This window comes from Aspergillus uvarum (assembly GCF_003184745.1).
Source record: "Aspergillus uvarum CBS 121591 unplaced genomic scaffold BO82scaffold_19, whole genome shotgun sequence".
NCBI classification, from domain to species: domain Eukaryota; kingdom Fungi; phylum Ascomycota; class Eurotiomycetes; order Eurotiales; family Aspergillaceae; genus Aspergillus; species Aspergillus uvarum.
The window spans coordinates 56,067-76,877 of record NW_020291316.1 but is presented as its reverse complement, the minus strand read 5'-3'; the positions used below and the strand labels follow the sequence as shown (position 1 = coordinate 76,877).

The following is a 20,811-nucleotide window of genomic DNA, read 5'->3' as shown; positions in this document are numbered from 1 at the left end:
ATTCCACCTATGCAGAATATCCTTGTACTCAAACCTAGCTACCTGAGCCATGATTTCTATCTTTGGGCCTTCCAATCATGAAGTGAAGTCTTTAGTGAGTCGTAATTGAGCCTGGCCAGGGATTGTATAGTACACATACCCTGCTTCAGTAGGAGCAGCAGCAGCAGCAGCAGCAACCCAAGCAAAAGCACCTACCATAGTTCGCCCCGGCAGAGTCGGAGCAGAATCCCCTCCGCCGCGCCCTCAAGATACACAGATGCAAGATTGATGATGATTATCAATATATTTTACTCGTCAATCTCGACATCGCATATTGCGGATTGCACTAAGAAATCCTGCCATGCAGCTCTGGGGGGTGGATTACGATCTAACTACTGGTGGAAAGACCCAGAATCAACCCAACAAAGCCAGCCAGCCAGCCAGCCAGCCAGCCAGCTAGTGAACCTACATCGAGGTCCAAGCTCATGAAGGTATCCTTGGCCAGGAAGATATGTCCAAAGAGGGCGAAAAGGGGACAGGACAACAAGCAGGAGGATCTTCGGGAGACCAAAAGTTCCATCTTCCCCCTTCCTCCCTCGGATAAACAGAGTGACCAGTGAAGAAGAAAAAAAAAAAAGAAAGAAAGGAAGCTAGAACAAGACTACCTAGTAGGTAACGGCTAGAGGCGCAAGGAGAACGTGGTCATCGACGATGATGCACGGGTTTTCCATCTGATGGGCTTACATAGCTAGGAATGACGACTGGAGGATAAAGTATACTGCGCTGTATGATGGAATCTCTATCCGTGATGCAGCTTGTGCTCGCTGTCGACAGAGAAATAGGCACAGTATTCGGGCTTCTTTCAAGCCATCTTACTACATAAGAAGCCTTCGTGCCACTTGGGACTGGCAGCAACCGAGTGAGTGAGTGTACAGTACATCCAGTGCTCCGTATTGAGTCCAGGCCAGGTAGTCAGTATCGCTTGCTTCCTGTTGCATGGCGTCTGCATCGGTGTGCTTTGCATCTCTCTTCCTCCTACAACTGGTGGATCGGATTCAATCCCGGGATTCCGCCCCCTAAAAAATCCTTCAGCTCTGTCATTCACATATGCAACTGGGTTTGTTTTATTTTGTTTTGTTTTTTTTTTTTTGCTTGCACCAGGGGAAAGAGAGCTGCGGGCGTCGGTCACAAGGGGATAGATGACTCGCTAGACCTGTGCTGCAAACCAGAAAATACTATTATCATCATCATCGTCATCATACGAAACTCCATCCCCATCCGTCCATCGTTTCCAGGAAAACGCATTGAGGGGTCAGTAGGAGCATAGGGGCGTTCTGGCATGAATGTCACTAATATTAGAGGCGAAGAGTAGGTTGTTGGTACCGAGCACAAGAACTGTAACCTCCAGCTGTTTCGTCTATACTTATCCGTGGGGGGGGGGGGTTCTGGATACACGGACTAGAGGCAGATCATCTGTATCAGCCCTGCCTAATTCGGGAAGTTAGAGGGCATGATCACTGCCTATTTTGGGGGAGAATCGACACATTGGTTTGGTGATGAATAAATACTCCGGACTGCTATAGCTAGTGAATTCCTGGAAAGCAAGCGAGAAAACAAAACATAAGCTCATTCCAAAAGTGTAGTAGAGTACTGTATGTACTGTAATATACTGTACAGGACCGGGCATCCCCACCACAATTGTTGAGAACAATAATAGCATCACAGAACTCCCATACAAAAACGAAACAACGCAATGGAAAGTGTTAATAATCCTGCTAGAAATCAGTTTGATCCCTTCCAATCCCCCCGGACATGATGCGAGTCATGAGATAATCGGAATCATCCCAAGAACCAGTACAAGACCATCATCGAAGCAAGATCAACGGGGGAGAAGAGAATGATGCAACAACCACTTCGGGTCCCCCGATCGATCGGATTCGGAGGCCAGATTTGCCCTTTCCCAGTCCTACGAGTATCTTGGTCGGACGATTTACCCAGCTGAATGGCATTCTTTTTCTTTTTCATTCTTGGTTTTTTCCTGCAGCCAAATTGCTTTTGGTGGTGGCGTAGCGTTCAGCCGGAGCAGGAGAAAAGAAACCCACGTGATTGGATTAAACCCCCTCCTAAACACTAGCCCGGGCAACTCTTGAGTTCAAGTCAGGTCCGCCAACAATGCTTCTATATGTTACTGTACAGGTCAAAATACTGCATGCTTCATCGCATGAGTCAGGATCAGACATCAGGAGACAGTCAAATAACCAGACAAAAGGATGGGAGGATGAGCACCGATGCATACAGAATAATATACAAACTATACAAACAATACACACCCACACACGCAGGCACCAAGAAAGAAAGAAGTACGGAGGCGAAGTTTAATACCCTAACAATACCGAGAAAACGCCCGCAACGGCCCGTATCTGACGAGTCCACGTGGGAAGGTTCCTTTTTTTATAATCATTTTTACTTTTTGTGTTTTTGCAAAAGAAGAACCCCTTGCGCATGAGCAGTTTGTGCTTTGGCCCTCTCTCTTTTCCCTTCTGAGGGGGCGAGGGAACTAGTGTCTTGATCACAGGATTCGGTAAAGTACGGTATCATAGAGTACTGTACTGTATTGGTAATGGAGTATACTTTACAGGGCTTGTAGCTTGCTGTATTGAGTTACACAGTACTGCACAGTATGTACAGTACATACAGTAAATTGTTCGGAAGGAAATACTGTACCACAGTCCCAGCCCAGCCCAAAGGGGGACCGGTCGGTTGGTCGGTCCACTCTGGTGAATGGAAAATAACTCCTTGGGGACCGTGGCAAATTCCCCCCTTCCCTTATTATAGATTTCCTGTCCTTCTCGCTGATTTTCTCCGGATCTGGTAATTGGTTTGTGCCCGCGGGTTGCCTTTCGGTCCCTGCGCAGTTGTACGGCGGAGGAGAGGCGTCGCGTGGAAGATGCTTTCACTAATGGGGGCGGCACGTCGGGCGCACCAGGAAATTCTATATATGTACCGTCTGTATTTGGATTTTTTGGGCGAAGCTCTGTTTTGTAGGTATCAGCTTCAGCAGGGTAACCAAGATAAAGAAGGGAGAGTTGTATACTATCTCGTACACAGTAAGACATCAAGGCTTGCGGTAGGCAGGTATCGCAATGAAATTCAGCAGTATCCCTGATGCGTACTGTACATGTATCTGTTGACCATTGTGTACAATACTCTAAGGGTACGGGTACGAGGACGAACAGTAACCGATCTGTGTATTCCGCCGTTCTCCGTCTCCGCATCCATACCCGCATGAGGTCAGCTCACTTTACTAGTTAATTGCTTTACCACGATCCAAAAACGAAAAGGGAAAAACATAAATTCAGTATAAAATGAAAATCGTTGCCGATCACGGGCGGACCGGCAAGGCGGGTACCCTAGTCCTAATCCAGCCAAATTGATCATCGTGCACACCGAGATGCTCCGAGAACCAATGAGAATTGTGAGATGAGTCTGATCTCAACGTTGTGCTGGGTTTCCCATCTTTTTCACCTGCTGGCATCGATCAGAAATGGCCCAGTGGGCCCCCGCGGCGCGGCGCTAAACCCGTCCCAAAAAGAAAGAAAGCCAGGCCCTCTCTCAGTCCCCTCCTCCCAAATGCCTACCTTAGTGGTGCATCTCTCTCTCTCTCTCTCTCTCTCTGTCTTCTGAACCCCGAGAAGCCAGCCAGCCAGCCAGCCAGCCCAGCCCAGCCCAGCGAAGCTACCTACCTACCTGGGACCTTTAGCTCCTTCGACAGGCAGAAGGGGGAATATGGGGCGGACCCACTTGTTCCAGCCTTTCTCACGTTGTTTTTCTGCTTCCCACTTCCCCTCTAGATACCTCACCCTTCTTCTTTGAGGTCCACGGGAGCTGAATTACGGGGATGATGAGAAGGAACGGAAAGTCGGCGAACTTCTATACCGATGCTCAATTATAATCTCTCCAGTCTCAGCAAGACTTTTGATTCCGTTTGGGGAGTTCAAAACCACCGAGTGCACGTACGAGGTAGCCAATTAGAATCTTCAACGGGACATTAAACGATAAAGCCGAGGGAGGGGGGAAAAAAGGAACGGCACGGGTACAGTACCAATCGATCTACTGTGTAAGTGACGGAAGGTGAGGGCCGTGTTCTGCCATGCGTCACTATTTACTTTTCGGATGCAAGTAGATAGCAAGACAGCAAGACAGCATGTATACCTCTGCATTAAGGTTGTTCAAGGTATATAGATAGAAGGGGACCAGGGCGCGGGTTGTCATCATGCTAATAGTATAATTGAGTTGAGATCCGGATACTACCACTAAAAGCTTGACAGAACAGAGAGTGTGTTGTGTCAGAATCGTGCATATCCGAAAACTTACGTACTACACAGTGCACCACAGTACACAATCTCTTTCTTGTGTTTGGTACCCGCGGGGTCAATTTGTTGGACGGACGGGGAGTGAAGGGAGGGGGGCGCCGACCGGCCCACGATCCCAAGCATATCAAATTAAACCAACTCCCCCCCCCCCCCCCCATAGAAAGCGAATGATGTGAATCGGAAATGCGGGCAGGTAACGGGAGTGGAGAGGAAGAAAAGAGGAGGAGGGGGTTGTTTTAGCATCCAGCGACTATGCTCGATGAGGTATATGCAAGAGGTCTTGTTAATTTATCTTTAATTCCTATACTGATCGATGATTGATTGATGACTGCTTGGCCCATTACGCGTGGGACCCGGGGGGGGGAGGGGGGGTAGGTAAGATATTGAAGAGTAAAGAGGAGGGGGGAGAAAGCTTTCCTTTCGGTATCGGGGAGGAAACAGAAGATACCAGAAAACAAAGATCCATGGTAGCAGCCCGCCCGTTACGTCCCAGACATCATCGAGGTGTTCCTTGAACAATACGTAGTAGTATCCCAAAATCTTGGGATGCTCCGAAAGTAGAGTTTTCCTGATTGTCCGTTACAGGCAGGAAGGGAAGGAGGTTTAAATCGGCTGTACCCGACGCTATGGTAACCGCCTGCCCGTCAACAAGGTTATCCTTTCGGCTTCTTTCCACTTTCTTTCCTCGAGACGAGCTTCCCCCCCCCCCTCCCCCCAAACAGACTTTGGCAGAAATTCTATTGTAAAGGAAATGAGAACGAACAGGGTTTGGGGGGGACTTCACAAGAGAATCAGGCATTAGGCATCGTCGGAAGTGGAAACTCAGACGAGGGGGTGAACAAGAACCCCCAACAAGGTGGCCATGATAATGATGATGTAGTGACTGATGAGCCCTTTTCCAAGTCAACATGCCTACACTCATGCATCATTGACATCCTCCTTCATCATAATATCAGCCACCCCTATTAACTATTGAGCTTGGTAAGACAAAAACAAAAAAAAGGCGTAGGGGTGGAAGGCATATCCGCATCATTTCGATAGCAGCAACGGAAGTCAAGAGTCAGCCCCACCACACCCGGAGCTTTGGAGCAGCCGATTCCCATCACACTCATCGACAATACGATTTATACGATCCTATAGCCTAGTGACGGATGGTAGCAGCGCGACCATGGGTGTAACTGTAAGTGTAAATCTTCCGATTCCGATATTTTCTTTGAAATCACTGCATATCAGCTTCCGAAAAGCGGAGCGTAGAGGGAGGCAGAGAGAAAAAGGGCAACGCGAAAACCAACCAATCTTTCCGTTGCATTTAGCGAACAGTCGAAGATAATATAGGTCTTATCCTTAAGGGGCCACTCTATCGCTGAAAGAGTAGGGGACTCTCCTTAACCCAGGGGCTCCGCCTCAGCGGGCGGACACTGAGATCGCGATATCCGATACGTTAGCGGGACGTCGAGAAGCTCCAATCACTCCAGATGGACTATGGAGTACTTACTAGACTACCAACCGGATAACTCGGGCCAAAGATTCATCTTTAGCCTCCCATCTTGTCCTCTCAAACCGACGCGGCCGTTTCACATCAGACACTAGCCCAAGTCTTGGTTCTTGGAGAGGGTGGTTTTTTTTGGAGGGGGGTTTAGATCGCGCGGTCGCTTGCCAACCGAAAAACAAAAAAAAAAAACGAAACGGTTTTGTCGGGGCGGTCAAGCTAGGACCACACCACCGGGAAGATCATTAGTATACGGTCGGTACCAGTCCCCCAAGTGATTGACTTCCCACATTTGCTGGAACTTTGGGGACGTACGACGTACAGTACTCGGTAGAAATACTCGAAGCAAAAGGCGATGGATGGTCGAGTTCGGCAACGCCGTTGGCTGGCTGAAGTCAAGTCACACACTCAACCCTAACGAACTACTCTCGAATTCTGCGGGCTGTGTCCACGACGGTTGGGCCGTTGCTTTATTTTCCAGATCTAGTAATCGGGCGTTGTCTCCAGGCGTATTTTACATCCGATGCGATGCATAAGGACAAGACTTTGTTTCATAAGGGTTTATTAGTGGAGCATTGAATCTGACTATATACACCATAGTTACATAGATGACAAGGCTAGAGAGAGAGAGAGAGAGAGAGAGAGAGAGAGAGAGAGAATTGGCCCCCAATCTCTCATCATGAACGGTTAGTTCAACAAAGGTCTAGAGCTCTGGATCTTGTTTGGGAAAGGCATAATGACCGCCTATTATTACATTACATTCCGTCGGGATGCGGGCAGATCAGGCAGCTACGGAGTACGGAGTCGGTATCTACGATAGGCGGAAGCTGGAGATTTACTATTGACTGCGATATGGGGGTGGCTGGGTCTTGTCTTGAAGCGAGAAGGGAATCATAATATCGATTATAACAATAAGCATGATGATATCAAACTCTGGTCACCGATAATCTACTTGGAACAAGGTAAAGCTCCCCGATTCATGCATCAAGCTGCATATAACTGACGATCACCAAAACTCCCCGCTAGCCTCAATGCTCTCCCCCCTTCTTTATGCTCGGAATGGATGATGATATTGAATTAGTACAATTATGATCATGGATCAATGATATCCATCCATGCCCCTTTCCCTTGTCTGGAGACCAAAATAAAAATCAAAACAGAATCAAAAAAGAAAGAACTTCTTATACTCATTCAAGTTCCAAATTATGGAGATGGGCACTAAATCCCCACAAAATAGATTAAAGCCCGCGCTGGCGGGCGGGCGCGTCAGACCGCAGAGCAGATCGTGTTTGTTGGGAAAATCTTGGGCCCGCGAGGGCGGGGGGAGTCTTGTTTGGGCCAGATTGATTCGTTCTTGTTTGTTTTTGCGATCGAAGGTTGGGAGAAACATTCTGGGTTGTTTCAAGAACTGATCCTCATGTACATAATGTCCTGGAAGCTGAAAGGAAGCTGGATTGTGGCTTCTTTTCCTCCCCTTCGTGTCTAAAGCCCGTATACGTACTATGTGTATGTGTGTGGGTGGGGATTTTGTTTCAGCTGTCAGGCTGAGCTTCGATCTTCGTCTAGGGGCCATTTCGAATCGAAATTATATTAAGCAATTTCAAACCACCACCCAATAAACGCCGTCCATCGACCAAGCCAGCGGTGGCTTAATCTTAAAGTCATATAGTCTATAACGAGCATCTATTCGTGACCGAGAGCTTGCAGGGAAGGGGATATACGTAGTAAAAGTTGACTGGTACCGAAAAACCGCACTTGCATACTGTACGGAGTCACGTACTCGTGATTCCTGGTAGGTTCATGATATTCAGCATCGTGTAACGGTTTCTTTCCACCGGGTCTCCACTGGCCAGTAGCATCAGCATCAACCTCGTTCTTGGTCTTTTCTAATGGTTTGTTCGGTTTCGGGAGTCCCTTGGAGAAATTACTGTAATGTACACAGGAAGAAAGGTGGTTTGTGGATAAAATCAGTGAGTGATAACAAACCACCAGTTCCACCACCTTCCATTCTGGAGTCCGAGAACTAAACCGAGGAAACTTAACTGCACACGATTCATTTCGTCACAATGGAGTTCGCAGAGGATGAAGAACGGACCTGGAAAAATACGTCACGTTGGGCAGGCTGTTGGAGACTTTCGTCTTTGAAAAAATAAAAAAAAAAAAAAAGAAAGGAAAGAAAACAGATCCAAATCCCTTTCGGTGTTGATTCAGTCCCAAAAAGGGAAAGCGCGACGCTAATGCTCATGAATTCCAAATCAACAGCAACTGTGTTAGTAGCCCCATCTCTTGGCTGTGCAGGCTACTTGTATGTTAATTCCTGATTATATTCTTTCACAGTAGGAATTGAATTGAGTTGTATGTAAAGTAAAGAAAGGCAAGTCAACCCTATCGTCATCTTCAACTTGTTGGTGCACTTTTTGGTTATCGAATCGTCACGGGTCTAACATCATAAATAGCATTGTTTCGGTTGCTATATTTGTACTTGTTTTGGGGGGAGGGAGGTTGAAACAGGGAACAGGATTCCACTTCACGACTCATGGAGAACGTTTCCCTCCCCCCACGATAAACCCTTACTTCAGTTTAGATCCCACACCTGCTTCGTCTATTCTTCTCCATTGGGGGTTATGATATAGCACCTGGTGTAACAAACAAGGGACCATGGGCCCAATCTTGGATGTAGACTCATCCATTGATGTGTATAATTACATGGGTACAAATTACCCTGTGTAACAGCCAATGTCCATCCATCCAGATACATACAGATGGAAAGCACTGACATCCAACAAAGCACTGGCCATGTGTACAGTGTACAGTCCAGTGTACTAGGTAAGAAAAGAAGCATTCGATAACGGCCCAGACCAAAAGGCAAACTTCGGCGAATTGAGCTTGAGCGGGGAAAAAGCGGCCGGGGCGGTGGGTTGAAATTAAAGAGTGGTGCGCGGGAATATTGTAGATCATCGCATTTGTGTTGGATTGAGCCCGAGAGCCGGGAGAGAACATAGTATGTATAGCACCATATGGGTAGGGCTTTCCAGGTGCACCGTCCAAGCGTACTTAGTGCCGGGCGGACTGGGGCTGGAACGGGCAAGAAAAAACGGACAAGCTCCCCGGGGGATTCCATGCAGACTGGTTTGGCATACAACTCCGGGCTCTAGGTATAGCCTAGACTAACTTATAACCAGCATGAACATGCCAGGTTCCCGCTCCCAGGGTAGGGAAAAATACGGAGAGGGAGAGGGAGGGGGAGAGAAAGGGGGGACGGGGAGTTGCAAAGGGAAAACAAAAAGGTCCAGACATTCATGAGTCAGGCAGGGTGCTTCCATGATTGATTAGTATGCAGTCAGCGAATGGGGGAATGGGTGTTTCAAGGGGATGTGGCTTTTTGTGTTGCTCGTAGCATAGTGGCGAGTCAGGCAGACAGTGGTAGGGAGCCATCCTTGATCCACCATGGCCGTATTTAGAAGAGGATAACGAGGACAGCCTACTGGCTAGAGCTAGTCCAGTGGGTGGTGGCACATGAGAGCCGAGTCCAAGGGAGACATTCCTATTCTTCGTTGCCCCTCCTCTCCTCATGGTTGCTTCTCCTTGACGTCGCTCATGCGATGGCTCCACCGAGACAGGGATTGACGGTTGGGACGTTTTTCTTGAGCCGAGACAAAGACGGACGGTGGTAAAGTTAACGTGGTCCGTTAGGGTGCTTTTTTGAATTTACTTTTCTCCGAACTCTGGCAGAAGGCTGATGGTGAAAAAAATGGGATCTCCTGCAGCCACTGGTGAATCACCGGTGGACAAGCCTGCAGTTCGCTCCATTCGATTCGAGGGCAAGGTTCAACAACGAGGAGCGAGGCCGAGGCCGATGCCTCCTCCCAACCGTTAGCAACAGCTGCAAACGCGCAATGAGATAGAGAGAGAAAACAAGGAGAAAGGAGGGGGACTCACTGGCAAATCATGCAAGCCTTCCCCCCCCCCTGAAGTCAATCATAGTTCGGCCAGTGTCCCTGAATAAACTTTCTCTAGGTTATCAACCTTACCTATGAGTACTATCCATACCTCCCCGAGAATCCTGACTGGGGCCAACCCACTCACACCCACACCCACTCTGCAAACTGCACTGGTCAAGGAAGCGGGTGAGCATCCGGCCATTGGCAGTCAAGCCATGCATGAACCACGCATCCGTTTTGAGGGGGTGAGAGGAGGATAGGAGGGGGATGGTTGTTGTCAGCTGCGCTGCTCAATAGACCTATCGATCCTCAGCTTCGTGCGCAAGACTATGTATGTGAGAGGGTGTTACAGTACAGTCTACTCAGGTTGCTTTTGCTGTTTCGTCGCCTTCTTCTTCGTTTTCGTCTCTCCTTTGTTCCAATTTTTTTTTCTTTCCCCTGTGGTTTTTCTTTTTTCCAGGTTCATGTTGCGCGGTTGTTGATCCAGACATTGAATCCCTGGACTACTCGGCCCATTTGGCTGTGGCTCGTCCGTGTCTGTCTGCCTCCTTCGTCTTCAACATTCGCCTCCTCGTAAGTGGTGCGCCGCCCCTTGCGCGCAACCGTGTGAGCCCATGGCCGTTGACTGGCGAAAGATGGGCTGATGACAGCCAGCCACCTGGACGATGGATAAGCTGTGTCGCGGGAACCGGACAATCTGATTTGCTCCCAGTCTGCTCTCCTTCACATATGATGCAACGGTCGAGACGGCACTTCTCATGAATCGGTTCGGGCAAAATCATCCGAGGATGCGCGATGCGCTAACTGGACATGTAGACGGCAAATGATTTCAGGTCAAGAGAATATTAAGGTATTATTAGGTGTAATAATAGTAGTAATAATGCTCTTCCCGCGCGTGACAAAACATTGTAATCAACCAAAAACAACCATTGGGGTATTATTAAATCCAAGCTCACAAGATGGCCGAAAGAATCAGAACTGACATATACAAAAACACATTTCACCGACTCTGGCCCGCTTTATACCCAGAAGTGCGCACCGTAGATAAAAGTTCATCAGTAAACAAAGGAGAAGCCAAACAGAAACAGAAACGCAAGATATTCTCCCCGAATACTTTTCTTCGTACCGTAAGAAAAACGGTTAGGTCGCTTGCCACGTGACCCGCCGTGGACATAGCCCGAAGCATAGATGAAAACAATGTACATGGTATGAATACAAAGGAAAAATAGGGAAACCAGTCAGGAAAGAGTGACAAGGGTCGGTTGGAGCTCTCAAATATACAGAGAAATGGCTGGAGATATCGTGGTGAAGTAAAAGGAGTCATGCAATCGTTCTCAGCAGGTCAACGAAAGGACCGTCGTCAATCAATTGAGTAGATTTTGCAGACCCATGCGGGAATCACGTGGCGATCCGGTCTTATCTTCTGAATCGACAGACCAGGTAGGTGAAGATAAGGAAGATGGTCGGTTCCACGGCTGGTATTCGGAAGTCCATCGTTGCTTGAAAGACAGATCTGAAAGGGGATCAAGAGTCTTGGTTCCGTAGGGATTGGGGAGGTAGCTTTCGTCGGTGGTTTGCATGGATGATGCGCTTTGTCTGCGAGCATCGCCATAGAGGTGTCGCATATCCACCGGCACAGGGAGAAGTTGAGGAGAGGCGACGGTTCTGGGCGAGGAAGAGACGGAGTTGTGATCCGAGACCATCGACGGTGGCTCCATTGAGGGTGCATCTGAGTAGGTGGGCGAGGTCAAAGGTGTTTCCACTGGGCGGTTCAGGGCGGGAAGGGTGAAGATGGGCGTCAACTGCCGAGGGCAGTTGATGGAAGATGCTGAGAAGGATTCCCGGCGGGAAGAGGAAGACTTGGTCCAGGAGGAAATCGGTCTCTCGCTGGAGATAGAGGAGTAGCGGGATCGGCTAACGGGGCTGCTCAGCGCCAAAGAAGTCCGTGCATAGGGAGCTTCGATTCGTCCGTAAAGAGTGCGTCCGGAGTGAGGAGAAGTGGGCAGGCCTCTCCTCTTGCGGTTCATGCTGCCATTCCACCAGTTCTTGACCGCATTGTCGCTACGATTCCCCAGACGCCGGGCAATTTCGGCCCACCGCTTGCCCATCTCATCCACCATGCGCTCGATCATCAAGCCTTCTTCAGCTGAAATCGGCTCGCGGTTCAGCGAGGGCTTTAGGTTTTGGTGGAATCGCTCCCGACATTGCTTGGGAGAGCGATAGTGCATGTGCTGAGAAATACGAACCCAGTTATTGGGGCCTTGTTCGCGAACCAACTGTAGCAGTAGCTGATCCTCCTCCGGGACCCAGGGTCCACGACGATGAGTAGGTGCCATTGTGGATGGAAATGATAACGCAAGGGGCGGCTGAATCGTGGAGAGCAAGATTCAAGTTTGAGTTTCTGTGAGATGAAGATTAGACTTCTGGCACAATAGATGATCGGAGGAAATTAGAGAGAAAAAGTGTGAATTATAACAGTCGGAAACAATCAATGTCGACAGGAAGGATGTTGAGGAAGGGAAAGCGGGCAGATACGTTTGGGGATAATGTATGGGCGGGTGGGGAAAGACTGAAGAGTAAAATAGCCAAGGGTGTCTTACCGTGGGGTTGTTTCCGGAGTAGAAGTCCAGTACTACTTACTAGTAGTAGTAGTAGTAGTAGTAGTAGTAGTAGTAGTAGGTAGGTAGGTAGCAGGTACGTGGTAAGGTACTGCAGTGCACAAGGCAGGACTAACACCAGCTGAAAGGTGAGCAAGGAGCAAGGCGCAATGACCACAGATCCAAGCAGCTGGATGATGCAAGTAGTAGATCGAGAGTTGAGGGACTTGGAAATTGGGTTGTTCGAGAGAATAAGGTTCGAAGGTGCGTCCCTGGGAATGGTAGATATAGGAGAAGAGGTAAAGTGAGACCCGTCGGGACTTTAAAAGGTGTTGACAAGGACGATTTAACAATAGTCAAGTAAAGGAGGGATGGAGATGGAAAGGTTACGATCTTCTATTATAGCAACAAGCAGCAACAGAAGGATACAATGACCAGGGAGACGGGTCAGAGAAAAATGGGTTACTGCTCCACACCAGCACGCTATAGGAGAAGATCTGATCCAAGATCTCGGAGCTGACAGTTGTCGGAGGAATGTTTTTTTTTATTATTTTTATTTTTCGACCCGAAAAAAAAAAGATTATCAGAAAAATAAAGGTGGTTGTTATTATTCTCGAGATTAGTGTAATTCATTTTTTTTTTCTATTTTCCTTCATTCCTTACCATACCAGGGGAGTATGACTAGTACGTATGTATTGTAAATGGAAGTATCCGTACACTTTGTATAGGGAAGGGTAAGAAACGCTCAGCTAGCCGACTGACGCCCTACAGTATGTTACTGCTAAACACACCAAAGAGGCTAGACAGATCGATTGTGCCCCCGTCTGTCTGTCACCAAAACATCATTCTGTCTACAAATAACCATTCTCAGCCATATACACTTACTTACCTAACCACAATCACGAAGAAGCGATCAGATTACCATTACCATTAATTGAACATGGGCTCAACCGATCTCATCTCCTTAATCTAGCGCTGGGGACGGACTCTTTCTGCAGTATCTTCTTTCGGTAAAATCGGACCCATCATTGACAGAGAAGCGAAACAACCACGCGGCTGAAAAAGCAAGCAAGGCAGCTATCAGCTGCTGCAGCTGGCGTTTCTGAGTCGTGGGGAAAGATTTGCCACTATTCCCGGACACTGACGGGCTTTACCACAGGATCGGTGTTGCAGCAGGGATATTAGAGGTGCCAGTCGCTGGCCCGAGTGAGGCACCCGCTGTAGCTCCATGCAGCTTCTGTTCTATTTTGAATCTTTGCTTTTTCTTGTTTCCGCGCACTTGTTGCGCTGCTTAGGTCTATCGTTAACCGACCGACTCGTTATGTAAGAGGCAGAGACAGTTTGAGACGTCGTCCAGGGGATGCCAATCCGTTACTCATCTATATCTGAGGCAAGGCTAGTTGGCCTTCCTCAGAATGCTGCTATAGTTGGCAGAGGAGCTACTATCCAGATCTTTGAGAGCTATCCAACTGAAATGCTTTGCTGCGAGCAATGTGTCCTGGGGCGCTTACTTGCATGGGGCACCCTGGTAATATGATCTTCACTAGTTCTATATAAGTTCCACGATGACGAAATAAGTCCAGTCAGAGCACAAGCGCCATATCTCCCACACCCCCCCCTCTCTGTCTCTATCCCCATTCTGCCATAGTCCTATGGATTCGAAAAAATAGGGCGGAGAGAGTGCTTAGCTTGATTTGCTGATTCTTGTGACCTAAATTGGATTAAGAATTTACGCGGTGGATGGTTTGATATTCTTTTTTTTATTTTTTGTTTGCTTTTCCCCACGCTAGTAGCATTGTAGATATAAAGGTATATACACGCCAGAGAATTAGGTGGTGGATTCCCCGCTCTCATGGTGACCTGTAGTCTTAAGCGATCTGTCGACTGAGGCGAACTAACCGCCGCAGCTTGACCCATGCCTTTGTTAAGTCCAGGCGGCCCTGACAGGAGCAACGGGTGCGGCAAAAACGGCGAAGTGTAGGTAAATGCGAGGAAGGGGGGTCATACACGTCGAATGCAGAATTTCATGGATCCTGCGGGGCGGGCTCCTTCGGGGACCATGATAACAAACGACAAACGACAAGAGCGGAGGAAGGGGGAAGAGGAGACGGAGGGGGGCTGGCAGGGAACAGGGAAGTAGGTAAAAATAAACCAAGGGAATGGAATCCAAAACCATCTTCGCTTCCTGCCATGCCCCCTTCCGCCCGCATGGTGGAAGATGGTGTTGTGAGGTGTTGAGCTGCTGCGCCGACATCACGGGCAGCGGACTCGCTCATTTAGGGCTAATCTAGGCACAAGAAACATGAATTGAACCAGGAGAGACAGACTCGAATCAGGATGGATCCACCATACTAATGAAATTGGGCAGTGACAGATCGAGTCTATCTACTACAGAGTGCTCTACCTACAAAGTCAAGAAGTACTTAGTGACTGTACTCCGTACTTCAGTACCTGACAGGCTGGAATTCATCGCGAGGGAGTGTGCTATGGTTGCTCTTTTGCATCTAGAATAAATTAATTACTTCCCTATGTTAATTGATCAACGAAGCCCCGTCTAGCTTCTTTTACCTTCTCTAATAGAGAGGGGGCTGCAAAATATTACACATCAATACCACGTTAGAATGGAAAGTGCATGATTCCATAAGAGGAAATCTCAGCTTGCTGCAGTGATGGTGGTGGTTGTGGTGGTTCTCCGTCTCAGCCAGCCATGAGAAGAATGATCGAATTCCGCTGCAATTAATCTAGTCTAATTATTAATTCCTCCCGTTCCAGCCTTGATCTCTTCACTCCTCCCACTCCCCGTGGACCGTTATTCAGAACATGACATCGAACTGTTCAAGTGGGGTTTTGTGATTGGCGCAGGCCAACCTGCGACAATTTGGAATCTTTTGATTTGGTCTTATACCTGTTTGGGATGCGATCGACACTGAGATCGCGCACAATCTCGATTTCTGGGACGGATACCTCTTCGGGGATCATTCGTCGGCCAGTCAGTCACCTGCAGTACTTGCTACTCCGTACGGAGTACGCTGTCTGCAGCGGCACATTCTTAGTCATGCTTCGTCTTCCTTAACCAGGTACTTGGTAAGTTATCATGGATGCCATAGGCGGGCTAAACTATGCCGCTCGACCACCCCCTGGTTTCAACGGTGTGCCCGCTGCTCCCGAATACCTAGTAGTCATTACGCACAGCTGCCAGTAAGCTTCTCGCCCCGAATTCCGCCGTGCCAAACACACGGGACAGAATCCCATCCCTTCGGTCCCATTAATGTTTGATTGTCACTGCTGCGGGAATTTGAGACAGCGATGACTAACTCTCACTCTCTTAGTGATCTTTTCTCTCGGCACATCGCACTTTCGTCGCTGGAGTTCTTTTCCGATGCAGGTGCATAGCACACTCCCACGGGGAGGTTCGAGCACCGCCTGAATGTATCCGTTCAGGGGCACAGTCGATGGGGAAGCGGGCTACCTGAAATATCGCACATGCCACCAGCGAATCTCAAAATACTCCTCCTCCCTACGAAAAGAGGAAAAGGAAAAAGAAAAAAAAAAAAACCAATATTTCCAGCGGTTTCGGTCCAATCAACAAGTCAGATCCAAGATACTGACTCACGTTTTGCTGCAGGGTTCTTTTTTTTTCCGGGTCCATTAGCTTTTCGGACATGTTCGCTTGTATCGCATATGCAGCAGAAGGATGATAGATCTCATCGAACAATCCAGGATTCCCCCTATTTGGACCTCCTGGATCGAGCGCGGTAGACGAATGTAGGGCGAGATCGGTTGGCTCCTAAGAAGAATTGTGAGTGACTTGCCTTCTCAAGACTAGCTTTGAGCAATTCTGCAGGTTGCTGCAAAGGACATATGCAGATACGCCCTCAGCAGTGATCACAGGTGGTTAGGGATACCACCCTGTCCCATCCACTATCGCCAGCCTAGGAGACGTAAACCGGCGACTAGAATACGGGGACTACGATCGTCCGGGGAAGTCGGAAGATTTGAAATCTGTCATAGAGAACGGAAGTACCACAGCTAGCCAGTCACACCGGAGGTGCTTCTAAATCATGCGGCGGCGCCTGTCCCGCTGTCATACTGACGGGACTAAGAGGCTAACGTCAACCCTTTTTTGCAACTATGGTCCACTAGTACCTCGCTTGAGTCGCTTCTCAGAACTCCTCTGTATGATGATGAAAACCCATAAAAAAAGGATTGTCCGATCGGAATCTATCATGACTGCCATTGGCCGATCTGAAGTGATCGAAGCTTGCAAATCGACTGTGATCCTTGGTCGTGAGATGGAAGCGGAGAAAGGTGGATATGGTGAGTCGATCTTATCCAGATCATCGTGCGGTTATCAACTTAGTATCATCATCATTGTAATCAACAATCATGAGCAATCATGAGGTAGTCGGCAAAAGAAACGAGCGATCGTTGCTCTTCTTCGGTTCGCGTGGTTTCAGATTACATGGTGCACCACCCACTCCCCCGGCCATAGAGTGTCCCCGAAAATTCCTTTTTTCCCCAGCCTTATTTCGGTAAACTCTTAACGCGGGTGCAACCCAACCAAGAGAGAAAAGAAAAAAAAAATTCTCCGTGAAGCGAGATCGTCCTCTACCTACCGAATGCAAAGGCTGTCCGTGTTCTGTTACAGATTCTTAGCACAGAGCAGCGGATGGTCGGTCACCTTTCTGGTATCATTTTCCTTTCTGCTTATTCTAGAACTAGCAGTTTACCGAGGGAAAGGTAAGTAGCTGTCATCCGAGACAAAACTTCTACTACGTACCAGAAAACCAAGTGCCCACCGAAAGATAGATCCCAGATTCTTTGTGGGCGTCGGCTGGGCCAGCTGGACCACGCATAGGTCACAGAACGATAAGTCTTCCAGGCGAACGCCACGAGCTATGTAGGGACGAACCGTTGAAGCGAACTTTGGTCGATGAATATAGAAGGGGCCGCGGTTTATCCGATCGGATGGGTTATCATTCTTACCTACCCGTCATACATGATGAAAGTTTGGTACCTTGAAAGATAACCTAACTTACCTGACAATAGCTTGTTTCCCGAAAGGAAAATGCAAAACAACCCAAAAAGAAATGGGGCAGGAGAAGAGGGCAAAATGCACGAACCCCTGAGCCACACATGACGTGACGAACCACTGCTCCGATCAGCCTTTTACACCAGATGATTGGCTAGCCCAATAAAGACATTTGTCATTCTGGAACCCCAGGACTAGTCCTGATCAGGGAATGATAAACGGGATTCCTTTAGATCGGATGTATGTATCTCGATCCCATGGACCCATAGGCACACCACATAGGCACAGCACTGGTGTGCCTACTCCGGTGCTACACTATCTGGTAAGTTACCTAGTACCTGCCTTAGTTTCCCTGGGCTTATCAGGGAAAGAACCTACACAAAGGAATTAGGAAATTCAAGAAGATGGAAGTATAACAACAGCAGACGAAGGTGAAAACAATTTAACAAAAGAACCAGAGGATAAAAACCCGACAACAATCATATTGTTTTTGGTTTGAAATGGACTTACTACCCACACCCACGACTCAGCAACCAGGAATCGATCAAGTTTTCACTTTTTGTCACTCACTACGAAATACTGAGTTCTTGGTACGACTGTTAATGGTGGAGCAGGATTTTCCAACGATAGCTTTCCCCCCTACCTTACCCACTCCCTTTCCTCCCTTGAATCCTGCCCAACGTCTGTCAAAAGTGTCAGTCAACCTTTTGTGCGCCTGCCCCCCTTCCCTTTGTAATGTCCCCGCCCGTCCTCAGGGAGAAAAAAGGAAAAGGCTAGCGAAAATCCAACGCTCTTTTGAAAGGTCGGTCTGTTCCATGGGGGATTGGGGAAGCAAAAGCTGTCTGCCCCTCCTCTCGTATCTGGATTGGGGTTGAGTTGAGAGAAGCCCAAGAAAAGCCAAAAATCGATTTTAGAAAAGAAACTATTGAAAACCCGTCAAACGCCATCTACGTCTTGGGAGAGAAAAGGTTGCGGTTGCTGCTGTTGTTGCAAGACTGCCATGTGGACGGGTACGTACAGTTTTACCTGGCGATCTGAACCCCTCCCCCTTCCCTGGTCTTTCCTTCTTTCTCCTCGTGGTACGGAGGGTGTTGTGGCAGGGTAGGTGGGTATAACATACCCGACAAACGGCATACTGTACTGTACATACGTCCATACATATGGTGTATGGTGCACATACTCATACATACCGTACGGCAATAAATACTTAATTTTCACTACATACTGTATATACGGTATATACAGATACATAATCACTATACCCCTGCGCGGTGTATCCATCATCATTTTGCTTGTAACGATACTCAACTCGACCTGACAAGATCAATGATCAATCTCAAGTCTGCGAAGGACCAGGGCTTGCCAGTACCGTACACTGCCCTGAACAATTATGGCGGTGGTCAGATGGGTGGAAATGCTTTTCCGCACCAAACTCGGCGGAAGTTCTCGTAAGATTCGTAGTTTGTAAAGTCATTACTCTCAATTGGGAATGGGGAAGGAGGGGGACCACACAAGGATCATTTTTTCTTCCCATTCACAACCGCTCCGGACTATTGATTGATCACGAAAGGGAAGGGAGAGGGAGAGGGGCGGGCGCCCCGGCACAGCGGAGGCTAAGCAGTCGCTGAAGGAGGATGTACAGTGCTACGACCGGTTGGTGCTAGTTCAGCTTCAACTCTCAGGTGCTTCCGCGAAATGGTGCCCGGCTTTCTACCCTGGGGACTAGGTGACCAATCAGCAAGGAGAATGAGGAGTATGCAAAGGAAGTATTTGAGATGAACTCTGGTTAGTTGCTGCCACTTTGGAGGCTTAGCGTGCAGCTTTCCTTTTCGCTCTGTCTTGCTCCGTAGACTGACTGGCCTTGCCTGCGGCATACCTGAAAATCAAGCAGCACTCAATTTATGTGTTTATTCCAGCTTCAAGGGCTAGGGGGCCCCTTGAGATATATTAAGTTACTATGTATGTAATCCTTCAGCCTGCGGCAGAAGGCGTTTTGGTTTGTACAGTATGCCCATCAATGCTACATGTTTCTTTCTCCTATACTGGGGGAGAATCGGCTCATACCAAGGCGGTGGATGACGAGATACGCAATCCGATCGACACGATGATGGTAGCGGCAACTGTAAGTATAGCTGTTGCGATTTGGAAGCGACAGGTGAAGAGAGGAAGAAGACAAAACAGGAAATAATGAAAAAAAAAAAGAAACAATTAAAAAAAATAAAGAAAAGACCAGAAAAAAGTATTCACATAAGCCCTGTCTCATCATTGCTCCCATGCAATGCGGTGCAACGCCGAAGGGGAGTTGAACAAGGATGGTCTGTAGGTAGGTCTGGATCGGGATAGAGAGACAGAGCCACTGCACTGCACCAGGGCACTGCACACCACACCACAGACAGGAGGATGGGGAAGACGAGAGAAGAAGGGGGGTGGAGCGAACGGCGCTCTCGCATCCCGCCGCTGTTTCCTGACTGTCGGGCCTTGAAGGCTGCGAACCTCAGGGGGTCCGAGCACCGGCTGTCAGTCACTCTCCAAACTCTATTCATTGCAATTCCTCATGGATTGTGTATCTCATTGCCAAAAAAGGGAAGAAGAAGAGGAAGAAGAAAAAAAAAATAAAAAAAAAGGAACCTGAAAGCATAACCTGGAATGCATCACAACCTTGAACTTCCTTTACTTCTTCAAATGCTGGGAAGGTACGGAGTACTTTTCCAAGGAAAGCAGAGTAGATCCTCGGCTATCGCCCTGCTTGGACTCGGATTCTCCGGGCATACGGTAGTGTCACAAAATCCTCGTCCTAACACTTGAAAGGTAGTTGATATCTACGCAGGATTTTTACATCTATCCATGATTTTCATCAGCGGTCAATGTCGACGGGTAAAGGTGTATGGAGGTTTGTGACTAGAAGAGGTAAGCTGCACGTATTTGTTGTGGGGATCATTTTGGTGAGATTTGTATTGCGAGTTAGCCCACAAGATACTAGTTACTGCATAGGGTAAGTTACTCATATCATTGATCATTCCTCGACCAGCATTCAGATCCTCGGTCGGGAAAACGGTTTAAACCCTTCCACTGGGAACAACAGTGGCAGGGTACTGATGACGGTACTGTACGCCGTCGTGATGATCGAGATAACCCAGATCGGGTAAGACATTGCTTTTTCTTTTTCATCATGCCAATTGGTATCCGATGGCGGAGGGTTGGTAGTAGTACAGTACTTCAGCCAGTTGACTCCGGTACCTTTGAGTGACCATGACGTCGCGGGGGTGGGCTTCGCGACCGGGCTACTGTCGGGGAAGCATGCAGGCATTGATTGGCTGCCCTCTCTGATCGGGGTTTATGTTTTCCTCCTCGGGGACCATGTGGAATCCCCGATCCCTTCCAGATGCCCGGCTAGACTGTC

General features: G+C 48.3%; 2 protein-coding genes across 2 annotated transcripts; both read right to left on the bottom strand.

The window, feature by feature from the left end:
• Positions 1 to 11,044: 11,044 nt before the first annotated feature.
• On the bottom strand, positions 11,045 to 12,414 carry flbD (putative MYB family conidiophore development protein FlbD). The gene is made up of 2 exons (XM_025641239.1): positions 12,383 to 12,414; positions 11,045 to 12,183 (listed from the first exon to the last, which is right to left on the bottom strand). Exon 2 carries the CDS (start codon positions 12,116 to 12,118, stop codon positions 11,147 to 11,149), a length of 972 nt encoding a protein of 323 aa, XP_025493124.1. The 5' UTR covers positions 12,119 to 12,183; positions 12,383 to 12,414; the 3' UTR covers positions 11,045 to 11,146.
• A 1,831-nt stretch (positions 12,415 to 14,245) lies between these two features.
• BO82DRAFT_48043 (uncharacterized protein) lies at positions 14,246 to 14,588 on the bottom strand. Its single transcript, XM_025641238.1, has one exon. The coding sequence runs from the start codon at positions 14,553 to 14,555 to the stop codon at positions 14,304 to 14,306; it is 252 nt and encodes an 83-aa protein (XP_025493123.1). The 5' UTR covers positions 14,556 to 14,588; the 3' UTR covers positions 14,246 to 14,303.
• Positions 14,589 to 20,811: the final 6,223 nt, after the last annotated feature.

What these genes read in the sequence shown, in the direction of transcription:
- flbD (XM_025641239.1), bottom strand. Translation starts at nt 12,118, where the DNA reads ATGGCACCTACTCATCGTCGTGGACCCTGGGTCCCGGAGGAGGATCAG.
- BO82DRAFT_48043 (XM_025641238.1), bottom strand. Translation starts at nt 14,555, where the DNA reads ATGGTTTTGGATTCCATTCCCTTGGTTTATTTTTACCTACTTCCCTGT.